Source organism: Pezoporus occidentalis, unplaced genomic scaffold (assembly GCF_034315485.1).
Source record: "Pezoporus occidentalis ecotype Australia unplaced genomic scaffold, CSIRO_AGI_Poc_V1 ctg39, whole genome shotgun sequence".
In the NCBI taxonomy this organism is placed as follows: Eukaryota; Metazoa; Chordata; class Aves; order Psittaciformes; family Psittacidae; genus Pezoporus; species Pezoporus occidentalis.
Genome location: NW_026915713.1, coordinates 158,780 through 171,763, shown reverse-complemented (window position 1 = coordinate 171,763; position 12,984 = coordinate 158,780). Strand labels below are relative to the sequence as shown.

The window sequence follows — 12,984 nt, the reverse complement described above, 5'->3', positions numbered from 1 at the left end:
TCCCCTCATACCAAGACGCGGTAGCTTCTACAGTTAAACAAAAAGAATTTTTTATTTACATAGGATTTATGTTTTGAAATAGGATCAATAGGATCAATAAGGTGTGGCATGCAGAAAGTAGCAAATATTGCAGTATTCTTCCATGCAAGATTTATCTCCCCATATGTCTCCTGCAGCATATTCAATTTATAGCATGTAGCAAGTAACTTTTTAAATTGTATTCTAGTATGACAAGAAGATACTGTTAATGGCTTCCTTCACCTAAATTACTACTAAATCTTGAAGAAACAATAAATTGTACTTTAAAAAAGAATGAAAGCATATGATTTGGGTTTGGTGGGTTTTGTTTTTTTGTTTGTTGGTTTGTTGGGTTTTTTTTTGTAAGCTATGGAGATTTTATGTAGTTACCTACTAATTCAGCAGTTAAATCTGTGATTATCCATAGCAAGCCTACCAGCACACCACTATGCTCAGCCTATTCAGTAGCCTTTTGGAATGGGTAAATTATGCTAAGTAGAATTCTCTGATTAACTGAAGGGCATTTTTAGTTTTATATTGTCTGACATGGCGTGAAGCTTGAAACAACGTGTCTCATTTCATTAGTCTTGCAGAAATAGAATTTAAGCTAGTGCCAATTTAGTGGGGTATCATTCTCTCATTTCCCTGCAGATTTTCAAGTAGACTCTGTATTGTGCATGTTTCTAAATGTTTCCTCTTGTTTCCTAAGCTGCTAGGAAAAATCCAAAATTAAAACACAGGCTTTTTTCAATATAATTTGGCACTTATAATTATCACTCTTCTTCCTGTTTTGCCCATAGAAAATGTTTAATTGCAATGCAGTGCAAAACAAGATATCCTTAATGTGTGGATCAGTGAATTTTTCAAATTGCTTTTTCATGAATAGAAGCTTAAAATGATTCTAAATTTAATTATACTCTAAGGCTGAAAGAACTGCCTAGGATGAAAAATGTGTTTGACATGGCAGTCATGTTTTGAATCTTTCCGTTATATGCAATGAAAATGTTTATCACTAGGGTAATATGGATTTGTGTTTCTCAACAAAGATAAAATTTACTACATTAACGACCATAGCCTGTAACTATAATGTCTATAACATCAGGGTGGGATAAAATCAATTACAGAAAATAAAGGGAAGGGAGAATCCTGTTTAAGGTATATCAGAACAATTGACTATTTTGCTTAGGGGTGCATAGCCAGATATGAGGTCTGCAGTTACTTGGTTCTTTGTCTTGCAGTTTTAGCCCTTTCACAAGTTTCCCTTCATTTTTGCCTGTAGCACCAGCCTGGGTATGAAAAAAGGCCAGGTAGTTGCATATTGTAGTGTTTCGGCACTTTTCAGCTGATGTGAACTACTGACTGAGACAGTAGAGCTCCCCCTTCTGTTGTTTCAAGGCAGCTGGTGTAAAGGTGACAGTGCTGACAAGGAAGTGGAAAATAACCAGTTGAAAATGTACTTGAATCTGTATGCGCTATCAAGCACTCTGTATTTTATGAGCTCTGTCTGAACTTATACTAGAGCATGCTATAAAGAAGAGTCGTTCAGGGAGCTTAAAATCAGTTCTGGATTTTCTTGCAGCTTTCTTTGAAAACACTGTAAGTGAAGTTAGATCAGTTAGTACCTATGCAGGCTATTAAATGCTGCTATTCACTTTGGATCATAAATCTTTTGAAGTAAAAGAGAGAGAGAAGTCTGAATGCTGAAAAAGAGAAATGTTTCACATCAAAGACAGTCTTTCTATTGAGGTTTACGCAGCCTTTTGGCCTCCTTATTATTATTCATGGTGTTTTTTCAGTAATACAACAGACAATTTAGGCACCTAATTTACTGATATGATACTTCTTTTTGCTCTTCCTTAGCTTTGAAATGTAGTTGAAAAGCAGCTGCAATATGTTTTTGACTCATGATAAAAGCTCACATCATCTGCTGCGATATAAGCCACTATAAAAAGCTCATTTTACTGCATATCTTGCACTAACCTGCAAGGCCTTTGATCCCCACAGCAACCATATAGAGAGCTGCATGATACGTCATTCTCATTACCATTGTGATATACATAACTGCTTTGGTACATAGGTCAGGTTCTAACATTCAGAAATACTCTTTTGTAGTGTTACACACAAGTTTTTAGAGTAGCTTTAGGAGGCTGGGTAAATCTAAACCTTGTAAGAAGGTGTTCATTACAGAAGGGACAAAATGTCTCCACCCCTCTTCATATACACGATATACCCCTCTACATATACACAGTAAAAAAAAAATGATCCTAAGTTAAGTGCAGTATAGGTTATACCACAGGTAAAAAAGCATGTGAAGCCTCTGCAACATCTTGATTGCATTTGTAACACCAGAAAAGGGAATTGTTCATGTAATCTTGACATTATGGTAGTTTGAAAACGCCAGAAGAACATATTCACGCTTCCAAAGTTGTAATACCATTGTCTGGTCTAGGTGACTGGGGAGTGTACTAAAATAGGCACCTAGGCTTATCCTTTGCCTTCTTTAGTTGGCTTAAACGAGTAGCTTCCCTGCTTGTCTCTGTGACAGATACCCTGAGAAAGGGCAGCAATGTGCCCGATGCAATATCTTGGACTCAGTTGTACTCCCTGATTAAAGTTTTATTTTAATCACTAGTCTTCTATTCATACTGTTCCTTTACATATTCATATACACTCAACTGCATATGCAGCTAAGCAGGAGTTGTTTTCAGTGTGAATTTAGGGTTCCTTGATACGGGGCATAAAGATGCTAATTTGGTTTCTTCCCCTGGGGGGAGAGCTGACTCAGTGGAAAATGGTGGAAAACACACTCTGGGGCATCAGCAATAAAGTCTTCGGGCAATAAGGTTTGAGTTGTACATAAAATTCTGGTCAAAAATAAATTTCATGGTTTTACTTCCTCAGAGGTTGCCTAAGAGAAGTTTTATGGTGTTTGGAAATAAAAGAGGTCCAGAAAATTGATGAATTCAAGATAGTTTGAGATCCAGTATCTGGAACTTGAAAGCATATTGTTCATGGCCACAAAGCCTATGGATCTGTGGAACAGGGCATTGATTTTACCAAAACCATTCTATCACTGTGTTGGAACAAAATATATTTTGAAGGAAATAAAAAGAAAGCCTGTATAATGTACTGAGCGTGTTAGGGACAGTTGATCATGATCATCTTTATACCCAGACTTATGACACAAAAAATAATTGATCCTACAAACATCAAATTAAAACTTCATAGGCTTAAGCATGTTTTTAGGAAACAATCATAGTGTAATTAGACATTACTCAAACTAGAGAATGCTCAAAACTTTGCTGTATAGTTGGCAATTTTAAAAATTAGATCCAACCAATTGATATAAAGAAAACACAGTTTTTTCATGAGTACTGATAATGTCTTTATAAAAGCTAATAACTCATCTACTTCAGTAATTACAGTGATCTGTAAATTTGGCAAATTAGCACAAAGTTTAATGCACCACTGAGCACAACAGGCAAATTATGTCACATGTACGTACTACATAGTCCATGTTCTTTGTCCTGCAAAATCCAGCCTGGCTCAGGGAGAACAGTATAGGACCATACAAGATAATAATTTCTCAGTTAAAGTCTAACATATACACAGTGCAACACGTGCTCAGATTTTGATACGTATGGGGTTCTTTTTTGGTTTTAAATTTATTGATTCATGGTGAGTAAACTGATACAGAGATCTGGATTGAGGAGAATTAGACACAGTACATAGAAATGACTGATGTTAGAGTTTCAGAAACTAATTCATCAAAGAAAAGGTCAGCTCTTTGTAATATGAATTTTTCTACAAAATTGAAGGTTTTGGAGTTTTTACTTTAAAAAAAGCAGAAGTTACAAATACCACTCTGTAAGAGATGCATGGTTTTAAAATAGTATGTTATCTCCTCTCACTTTAATAACATCCTTGACATATAAGCTGTTCATATTCTTCAAAAACATTAAGGTATGTCTGCGCTTATTTAAAGCTAAACTCCACACAAAAGGAGAATCCATTATTTTTCAGAAAAAGTACAAATAATTTGACATGATGCCTTAAAAAAAGTTGCATTGCAAAAGATCTTTCTTTTGAAACACTTAAGTTATTTTTGTTACATCTTTCAAAAGCGTATCTTTGTGTTCCCAGCTACTTTTTCAGTATGACCAGTAGATGCTTGTTGACTGACAGCACTTGAAGTAACAACCAAACGAACTTAAGTGACTTAATGAAGTAGAATTTAAACCAGCTGATGGTTCTAAAGCCATAATTTTATTTGACTTAGTCTCAATAGTTGGTATTAGCTCACAATCTATCAAATAGGTGAAAATATTATATTGTGACTAATACTTTCATTTCAAAGATATGCTGATTTTATACAAAAGCAATAGGAATGCACCCTTTAAAACAGCAAATGGCATTTCAGGAGACATGGGCCTTTTGACTGAGAAGGGTATTCATAGAAAGATAGAATAGTTAGGGTTGGAAAGGACCTTAAGATCATCTAGTTCCAACCCCCCTGCCATGGACAGGGACACCACACGCTGGACCATGTTCAGGTGTTTCTTCAGCTGCCCAAATGTATGGTACTGGCTATGCAAAGCAGAAGGCAAAAAAAAATGTTACACAAATCATTGCAATCCTGGAAAGTCATGAGGAAGAAATCAGTGTTCCTTAGAATAGTGCAATTTTCTTTATCCTTAGTAAGGATACATTATGTCTCTCAGTCTGTAAGTCTGTTAAACATAGTACCAAATGCATGACTTATTAAAATGGGAAAACAATTTTTAAGTGTTCTTAAAAATATTTAAAGTTAAAATATAAGTTTGGAAATACCTACACCTTAAAAAAAAAAACCAAACCAAAACAAAACAAAAATCCACAGAACCCTCAAGAATTCTTATGCAGCAGCTTGGGTGAAACAGATTCTAGATTTGATCTGGCCCATTGTCTAAATCAGGTCAGAACACACCCCACGAAATAAAATCTCCCTCCTGGTTTACATTGTGGCCTTTTCAAGTTGCCATGTATGTTTTCAATATATACCCAAACACATCAATTTGATTTCTCCTGCTTTTTTCTGTTTTTACGCTGTAAAAGTGCTACACTTGGGTATCTTGTGGCAAATAACAGTGAAAAGAATAGCGTGGTGTGCCAAAATGTGGTAAAAATGAGGAAAGAGTTTAAGCTAGAAAACTAATTTGCTGATCCTATCATAGATCCTGCCAAATTAGTTAGAATTTCTAGATCTTATATAGTGAGGGGGAAAGAAGAGTAGAAGGGGTAATGAGTCTTTAAAGCTTGGTTCTTGCATGTTACCATGGGAAAACTATTCTCAGAGGACCAATTTCCATTTTTCCAAAAGATCACTGAATTTGAGATTAGCCAAAGGTTATATACAAATATGGAGATCTAGTGCTGCTGGTTTTATGTTGGATGTTTCATATGCTAAGGTAAACTGTCTCTTGTATTATGAAAGCTGGTCACGTGGAGGAACATAAATTGCTGGATAGGGCCCTATATACAGTATCCTCATCCTTGTTTCTACTCATAACATAGAGCATGGATGGTATTCTAGAAACATGCATTAAGTAATTCAGGCTTTGCTGTGTTCACAAACATATTTAGTATACTTCTAGCCATATACCTAGTAAAATGAGCTGAAGCACTTTGATGTGAAAGGTAATAATCTATTTTTTATAAATTACATAGTCTGGGCTGTATTTCTGGGAGAAACATCTGAAAACTGTCACAAAATATGGCCTCTTGTAAGACTTCAATACTAAACCTGGTTTGTGCTGCTCTGAAGGCTGGTTTACTTTAAGCTAGCTAAAGCAATAGTGCAACTGTTGTATGGTGGAAAGATAAAGGTCTGCAGTTAAATATTCTTTGTGTTTTACATAAAGAGCAATTATCTAAAACCCCACAAAATACCTGATGCATACGAAGTATTCTTTGTGGAAGCTAACCTCTAAAACTTTCTCAAACAGCAGCAGAAGGTTAGAATATATGTTGCAGACCTCTCACAATCCTCTTGAGAGGATGGATAGGTGAATGACCTTTAAGGATTTTTCCATATATAAGTTCTCTAATCGCGAATTTGTGCTTTTCATTTTATGTTTAGGACTGCAAACACAACACAGGTGGTTCATATTGTGATAGATGTCTTCCTGGCTTCTATGGTGATCCTACTAAAGGGACAGCTGAAGATTGTCTGTTGTGTGCTTGCCCCCTAAATATACCTTCCAACAAGTAAGATGCATCTTTATTGTGTATTACACTTTTTTACTTATTAAGTTGCATACCTTTTTAATTTATACTTCTGCATGTACACTTAAGATTATTTTTTGTTTTATTCAATAATATGTCCTGCAATGTAAACTTCTGGGTTTTTATATAATCACAAAGAGCACTTAGCTTCCCAGAGAGGCAAAGGTCAAGAAAAAGACTGGGTGAGACTAGGCTAGAAAGAACAACAGATTTTGGATGACTGCTCTTTGAATCAAAAACTAGTGTTCGTTTTTCTGTTCTCCTTAAGAGTCTTCTAGTTTTAAAGCTAAGTTTACAAATTCGACAAGTCAGATTTTTTTAATAATTGAATTTAAAATCAGTTCATGTTGATCAAATAAAATAGTGATTTCTTCTGATTTAATTTTCCTTTTCTTCTGGTCAACCTTCATTTGATTTATTTGGAGTCTGAATTCAGCCTTAGATCTTGCAAGTGAACATATTTTCTCAGCATATCTTGGAAAAATCACTATGAATTTGTTTTTTTAAATAAAAAGAATGGTGATAAATTAATCAAAACTCTAAGAACAAAAGTTTCCTTCATTATGAAAGCTTTTATGTGCTACTTGCTACCCATAATTAATAGACGGAATAGCTTGAGTATTTTTTCATTTGCTTTATCTCAGTTATGACTTGGAAAATAACAATATTAAAATCATTTTACATGATGTAGTTGAAGAAAATCGTTCTGAATCTTGTTTGGTAATCTTTTCTTATGCATATAAAAATAATGGAATTTACAAGTATCAGTTCAAATTAGCTCATTTGGTTTGTGACATCCAGCGTGGATTTAGAGCAAAGGAGCCCTGGTGCAAGTAGCACATGTCCAGGTTACGCAGAAGAGGTGGTGTGGTGCAACACATGCAATAATAGCTCAGGAAGATCAGGAACTGTTCAGTATGTGTCTGATATGTTTGCAGTGATAAATAATGTTTGCCCAAATTCCAACACAAATTGGATGTGGTTCCCTTCGGAAAAGAATTATCATTAGTCCATATAAGCATTTCAGAAGGATTGTAGGATTGTACTGAAAGACTGTAATCTACTCACAGAGGCTGCCTTATTCCAAGCTCTTCACACAGCTTTAAAGCTTTAAGCTTAGGTTGCTATAGGAGCTGACAAAGGCACTGGAGTAATTTTTTTTCTCTCTCTTTAGCTTTGCGTCTTCTATTTTGGCCCATTTTTCCTTGAAACAGATTTTATCTATGAAATGTACTTTACTATTTAAGAGTATAAAGAGCATTTCGTAAGGTTTACAGGGCTCTGAGAGGGGGCTCTGCAACATGCAAGTAAAGAAGAGAGCATAATCTGAGTGGCAGTGTGCCAGTAAGGCATAGGTGAACCAGATTCTGCTTTTAAGTAGTTCAGGCAAATGCTGTTGCCTGAACAGTGAATAGTGGCAGTGTCATTTTAAAATTGCACTGATCTAGGTAAGAATCATTTAAGCATTTATCAGCAGAAATTCCAGTGGATTGTAGAATGTGAGCTTGCCTTCCTGCTAGCACAGCTCTTCAGTTGTTTTTATTAGATATACATGGGTTTATTATATCTCCTGCTTAGGCATGTTTCCTCTGCTTATCCTCATTGCTTTCACATACTTAGTACTTCCTTGCACAGTTAATTAATTAACTTTCTCTTATTTGAGAACACTGTACTGACAAAACTGGAAAAACAGTCACATTTATTTCTTGTGCAGATGCGTAACAAACAAGTCAAATAGACTGAATTTAGGTTTTTTATTACATATTCATTAGAGTTCTGTCTGCTTTACTTTCCTTTTTTCTGAAGTTAAAAAAGAGAGCCCTCTTTTTAATATTTAGTTTTCTTTAAAAATACAGCTATGCAATACAGATGTAGTATATGTCATGTTATTGCAGAATAACCTAACAAGTGACTGATTTATGTACAGATAATTATTACTAGCTGTCTATAGATTTCAATTCCTTTAATATACAATTCCTAACATGGTGTGAGAAGACATCTGTAGGTATCAAGCTTAATACTAAGTTCCTGGTACATGGAGAATATTGTCCTCGTAATGAGCCTCTGAGATACATTTCTGTTAAATTTGTTTTGTCTTTTACAGCAGTGTCATTTCTTTCTGATGCTTATAATGGTTGCCGTCACTGTTTTCACAGCATCTGAGTCTTTTTCTTTGCAGTGCCACATAAGATGGAGAACTATTCTAACCGTTTTAGAAACATGGTGGTGATGGTGGTGTGGTGTAGTTAACTTAAGCTGATTTAACTGCTTTTCATTCCCTCTCCTATTTTCTAATGGCAGCAGTTTCCATATACAGTCATTGAAGCAAATCGTAAAACTGCTTCTGAAGCACAACAGTGATAAGTGGCTTGCCATATGTCAGAAAAGAATGCTTGGAAAAATCAGGGAACTAAAACTGTCTAAGCTTGTTTTCTGGATCCTGGGCTATATTTTCCTCATTTTTCATGTATCTCCATATTTTCACTTATATAATGCAAATTAGATCAATATCCATATTACAAATGGCATATGTAATGCAATTCTTCATCTTACCTCTTCTCATTAACTCTTACAAACTATTCTAACATCTTAGTCTTTAAGGAGTTTCAAATAAACTGTTCCCCCCCCCCCCCCGAAATTATCAGAGATACTATTATATAATACTTTCTACCAAATGTAGATGGCTGGGATAATTACTGCTTTTCATAGAATCAGAGAATCATAGAATAGTTAGGGTTGGAAAGGACCTTAAGATCATCAAGTTCCAACCCCCCTGCCATGGGCAGGGACACCACACACTAAACCATCTCACCCAAGGCCTCGTCCAACCTGGTCTTGAGCACTGCCAGGGATGAAGCATTCACAACCTCCCTGGGCAACCCATTCCAGTGCCTCACCACCCTTACAGGAAAGAATTTCCTCCTTACATCCAATCTAAACTTCCCCTGTTTAAGTTTTAACCCATTACCCCTTGTCCTGTCAGTACAGTCCCTAATGAAGAGTCCCTCTCCAGCATCCCTATAGGCCCCCTTCAGATACTGGAAGGCTGCTATGAGGTCTCCACGCAGCCTTCTCTTCTCCAGGATGAACAGCCCCAACTTTCTCAGCCTGTCTTCATAGGGGAGGTGTGGCAATAAATTTAATATGGATGATGAGGACCCTGACAGGGATGTTTTATCACTGGAAATGGGAGCTAGAAGATAACTCGCTCAGCCTGGGAAGGCCACAAGTAAACTCGTAACATGTGAACTGGGAATTTGGGATGGTCTTAGATTTTTGTTGCTTCCTATGAAAATTAAATAAAATTACAAATTTATTCCAAAGAGATGGCTTTTGTAACAGAGTTGTAAGCCTTCAGGAAGCCCTGTCTCCCAACATAGACCTATTACATATATACCCTTACTTGTGTCTTTATACTTGTTCCATGTCTGACTGGTCTTAATGTTGTGACGTTATATTGTTACCTTCAGTAAAAACTGAAATGACTGATTATGAATCAAAAGGGACTAAGATTTTTTTGAAGCTTGCTTTGGCAGATCAATACATATTGTTCATTGATATTTACCACTAGTGAGTAATGAGATTCTAAATAATCAGGAAGATAAATTCCCCTCACCCTGCTATGATGTATAACCTTTATAATATGTAGATGGGAATTCCTCAATGTATTAATGTTTACTGATATGTGGACTGACTGTTAAGTCAGAGAAAGAATCAAAGGATGCTAGGTCTGAGCACAATCCTTAAAACATGGAAATTCTGCTATTCATTATTATTTCCTAGTAATATTAAATATTATTATTGTATTTAAAATTTATGCAGTTGAATTCAGAGCTCTTGACTGAACTGTGGTACAGTCTATCTTGTGCAATGCTATTATGAGCTGTGATAACGTCTCCCCAGTTTCCCATGAAGCTTTTAGAAAGAGTGAGGTTGAAAGTGACAACCAGGATCTTACCTGAAGTCAGGTGCTGCTGATTAGATTCAATGATAACCTGTGCCTCAGTAGAAAATTACTTGCATTGCCATTTAAAAATATAACAAACAATTATTGTTTCTTCAACTGGCTCTTCGTGCATTTGTGAATATATTCTTAATTGAACAGCATTGCAAAATAACAATAACATAATCCTCATGGGGTAGAGGAAAATCCCAGTACCTGTCGAAGTTTACTGGACCTGACCCTCCCACGTTTTTCTTACTGATCTCCTGTCTGTGGGATAACTTGCCCCATGACAGGCATGGTATTTTTAAATGGAAATAGTCTATAACAAACAGTATAAAGAGTAACTGACGTCAGATCATTAGAACGATGACTCTTGAAAGTGGAGTTCAATCACCAGCAGGTAATCAGGTTACATGATACTAGTAAGGTTTTTCTGTCTTCCCTGTGCCTCCTCTTTTCCAGCAACTTTCGTCCTATATCCTGCTTTAGTTTATCCATGATCAGATTATGTCAATTTGTCATTACTGTTGTCTGAACTTTTACCTTTAACGTATCTTCCTTCTGATCTTTGTTAGAGCAGTTATATTCCCTCTCAACTTCTGTTTTCCTGGTTTACAAAAGGTAAGTGTAGTGTCGTCTTTTCAGATAGGTACTATGCACCTGGGCCCGTTATGTGTTTTTTTTTTTTTTCTTCTCTTCTCTTCTCTTTTTCCCTATTTGGCTGAACAGAATTGATTACCACTATTTGATGAGACCCTATAAAGGTGCTCATATGTCTCTTTCTCTAAAAATCATTCCAGAATGACAGAACAACAGGTTGGCTCTTCTCTGTGAGGTATCTTTTAGAGTGTCAGGAGATTTCCTCACAAAAGTGTGTTAAGGGAGAAAGAATATGGAAAGCAAAGTGCTAAACAGTTCAGAGGTAAATGTAGACATGGAGGTGGAGCTTGTAAATGCCTATTGTATCCTTATTTATATTTAAAAAAAACTCCACCAACAGCTAAAAATAAGTAGAGCATAGCAAAGAGGTAAACCTTTCTACATTGCAAGCTATTCTTAAACTTCAGCATGCCTGTGTGGCGTGTTGCTTGAGGTCAGTGGCACTCAATTTACTCAAATGCACTCCCTGGGAAGCGCCACCAGATATTTCCCTTTTCACCCATCCTCTTTCTTGTTCACTGGCTTGTTTCACAGCTGATTATACACAAAGTTAACTGAGCTTTCAAATCAGTTGTCCTTCAGAAAGATTTATATAGAGGCTGCATTATGGCATAGCTTGTTTTGCCAGGCCCTCAGGGGCACAAACAAACTGCTGTACATTCCTGCCTTTCTAATGGTATCCAGAGCACGTGGTGGCAGGCTCAAGTCCCATAATAACAGGCTATTGGGATGCTGCCATCCGTTACTCTATATTCAGTGTCACAGAAATAGCAGAGTCATTCCAAATTCAATTTGCTGGAGTGAAACTTAAACCACATGTTCTAGACCAGAATCATTTTGCCTGGGCAATGTTTTGCAAATTAGTGATCTCTGAAGTAGGAAAAGAGCTATGCTGCTAACCATCTTTTCTTTATGCTTCCTCTTTGTCCCTCTTCTTACCCAATATCAACAACACAGCTTTAGCCCGACATGCCATTTTGACCGAAGTCGTGGATTAATATGTGATGAATGCCCAACTGGGTATGTGGGACCACGCTGTGAAAGGTAAGCAAGCACCGTGCTTTTAACCATATGAGATCTGAATTAAAACTGTTGATCACATGGAACTGCTCTACCTTTTTATTACTTCCTGTGCATCCTCCTCTGATATTACGTCCCTTCTTTTGTATAGTTCCAGTGCTTGTTTTGTTACTTTATGGTAAAGTACAAAGCTTCCAAGTGTCATTTGATTAGAAGACTTTTTTAAAAATGATTCCTCTAGCTTTTCTGGCACTCTCCTGACATTTTTATGATTACTTTGTCTCTGTTGCCGTTTGAATGTTTAGAGCATGGTGAATCAAATATGCAATAAATTACTGATGTCTCTTTTAGAGAAGTTAATATGCAGTGAAAATACAGTTCTCCCAATAAGTTATTTGTTGATTTCAGTTATTTTTAAGAAGAATATTTTACATTTTCGTTGCTTCTAGTTTCCCATTGCAGTCTTTATTTAGCAAGTAGAACAAGCTAGGTTTTAATGACAAAGGAGATAATTTTTGTCAAATACATAGAAAAGCTCAATATATATTTCTTACAGTTATTAATACCTATACAAAAGACAAATAAAATTTGTCTTTGGCTGTGACAAGTCTGAGTGGCATGTTAGTAGTGAGAAAGTTCTCCCCCTTCTTATATCCTGTTATTCTGTATGAAAAATTCAAATGAAACAGAAGGCTAGTGTGAGTGTTGGTGCTAAGCTCCCACAAATCCACTTCCACAGCAAGTGAGAGTGCATAGACAGGGGATATCATCACTGTGCCTGTCCACCTTTGGTCCCTTGGGATTTCACATGGATGGAACAGCTTTCAGGAGTAGTTAGTGTGCCAGGGTGCCTCTCCTACTTGTTTGGATGTTGTGATGAATCAGCATTGGCTTTAGTTCCGTGATCCCAGTCACCTGTAACCCTGAAAATGACACCTTTGTAAGAGGGACTGGAGAAGCCTGATAACTAACATCTGGCTACAATTATTTACCCCATGAAAGGCCATGAAAACATGGCACTTTTGTTTCTTAGGAGGCTTTTGCCATTTGGCACTTCCATGAGCTGCTTGCAGCAT

General features: G+C 36.4%; 1 protein-coding gene across 6 annotated transcripts in view; it reads left to right on the top strand.

Moving 5' to 3' along the window:
- The window catches only part of LAMA2 (laminin subunit alpha 2), a 370,092-nt gene that overhangs the window by 212,615 nt on the left and 144,493 nt on the right, over positions 1-12,984 (top strand). For all 6 annotated transcript variants that reach the window (XM_062632338.1, XM_062632337.1, XM_062632336.1 and 3 more), the window contains exons 17-18: positions 6,137-6,264; positions 11,846-11,932. In XM_062632338.1, the coding sequence (XP_062488322.1) occupies positions 6,137-6,264; positions 11,846-11,932 (215 nt within the window). The remainder of the gene's footprint in view (positions 1-6,136; positions 6,265-11,845; positions 11,933-12,984) is intronic.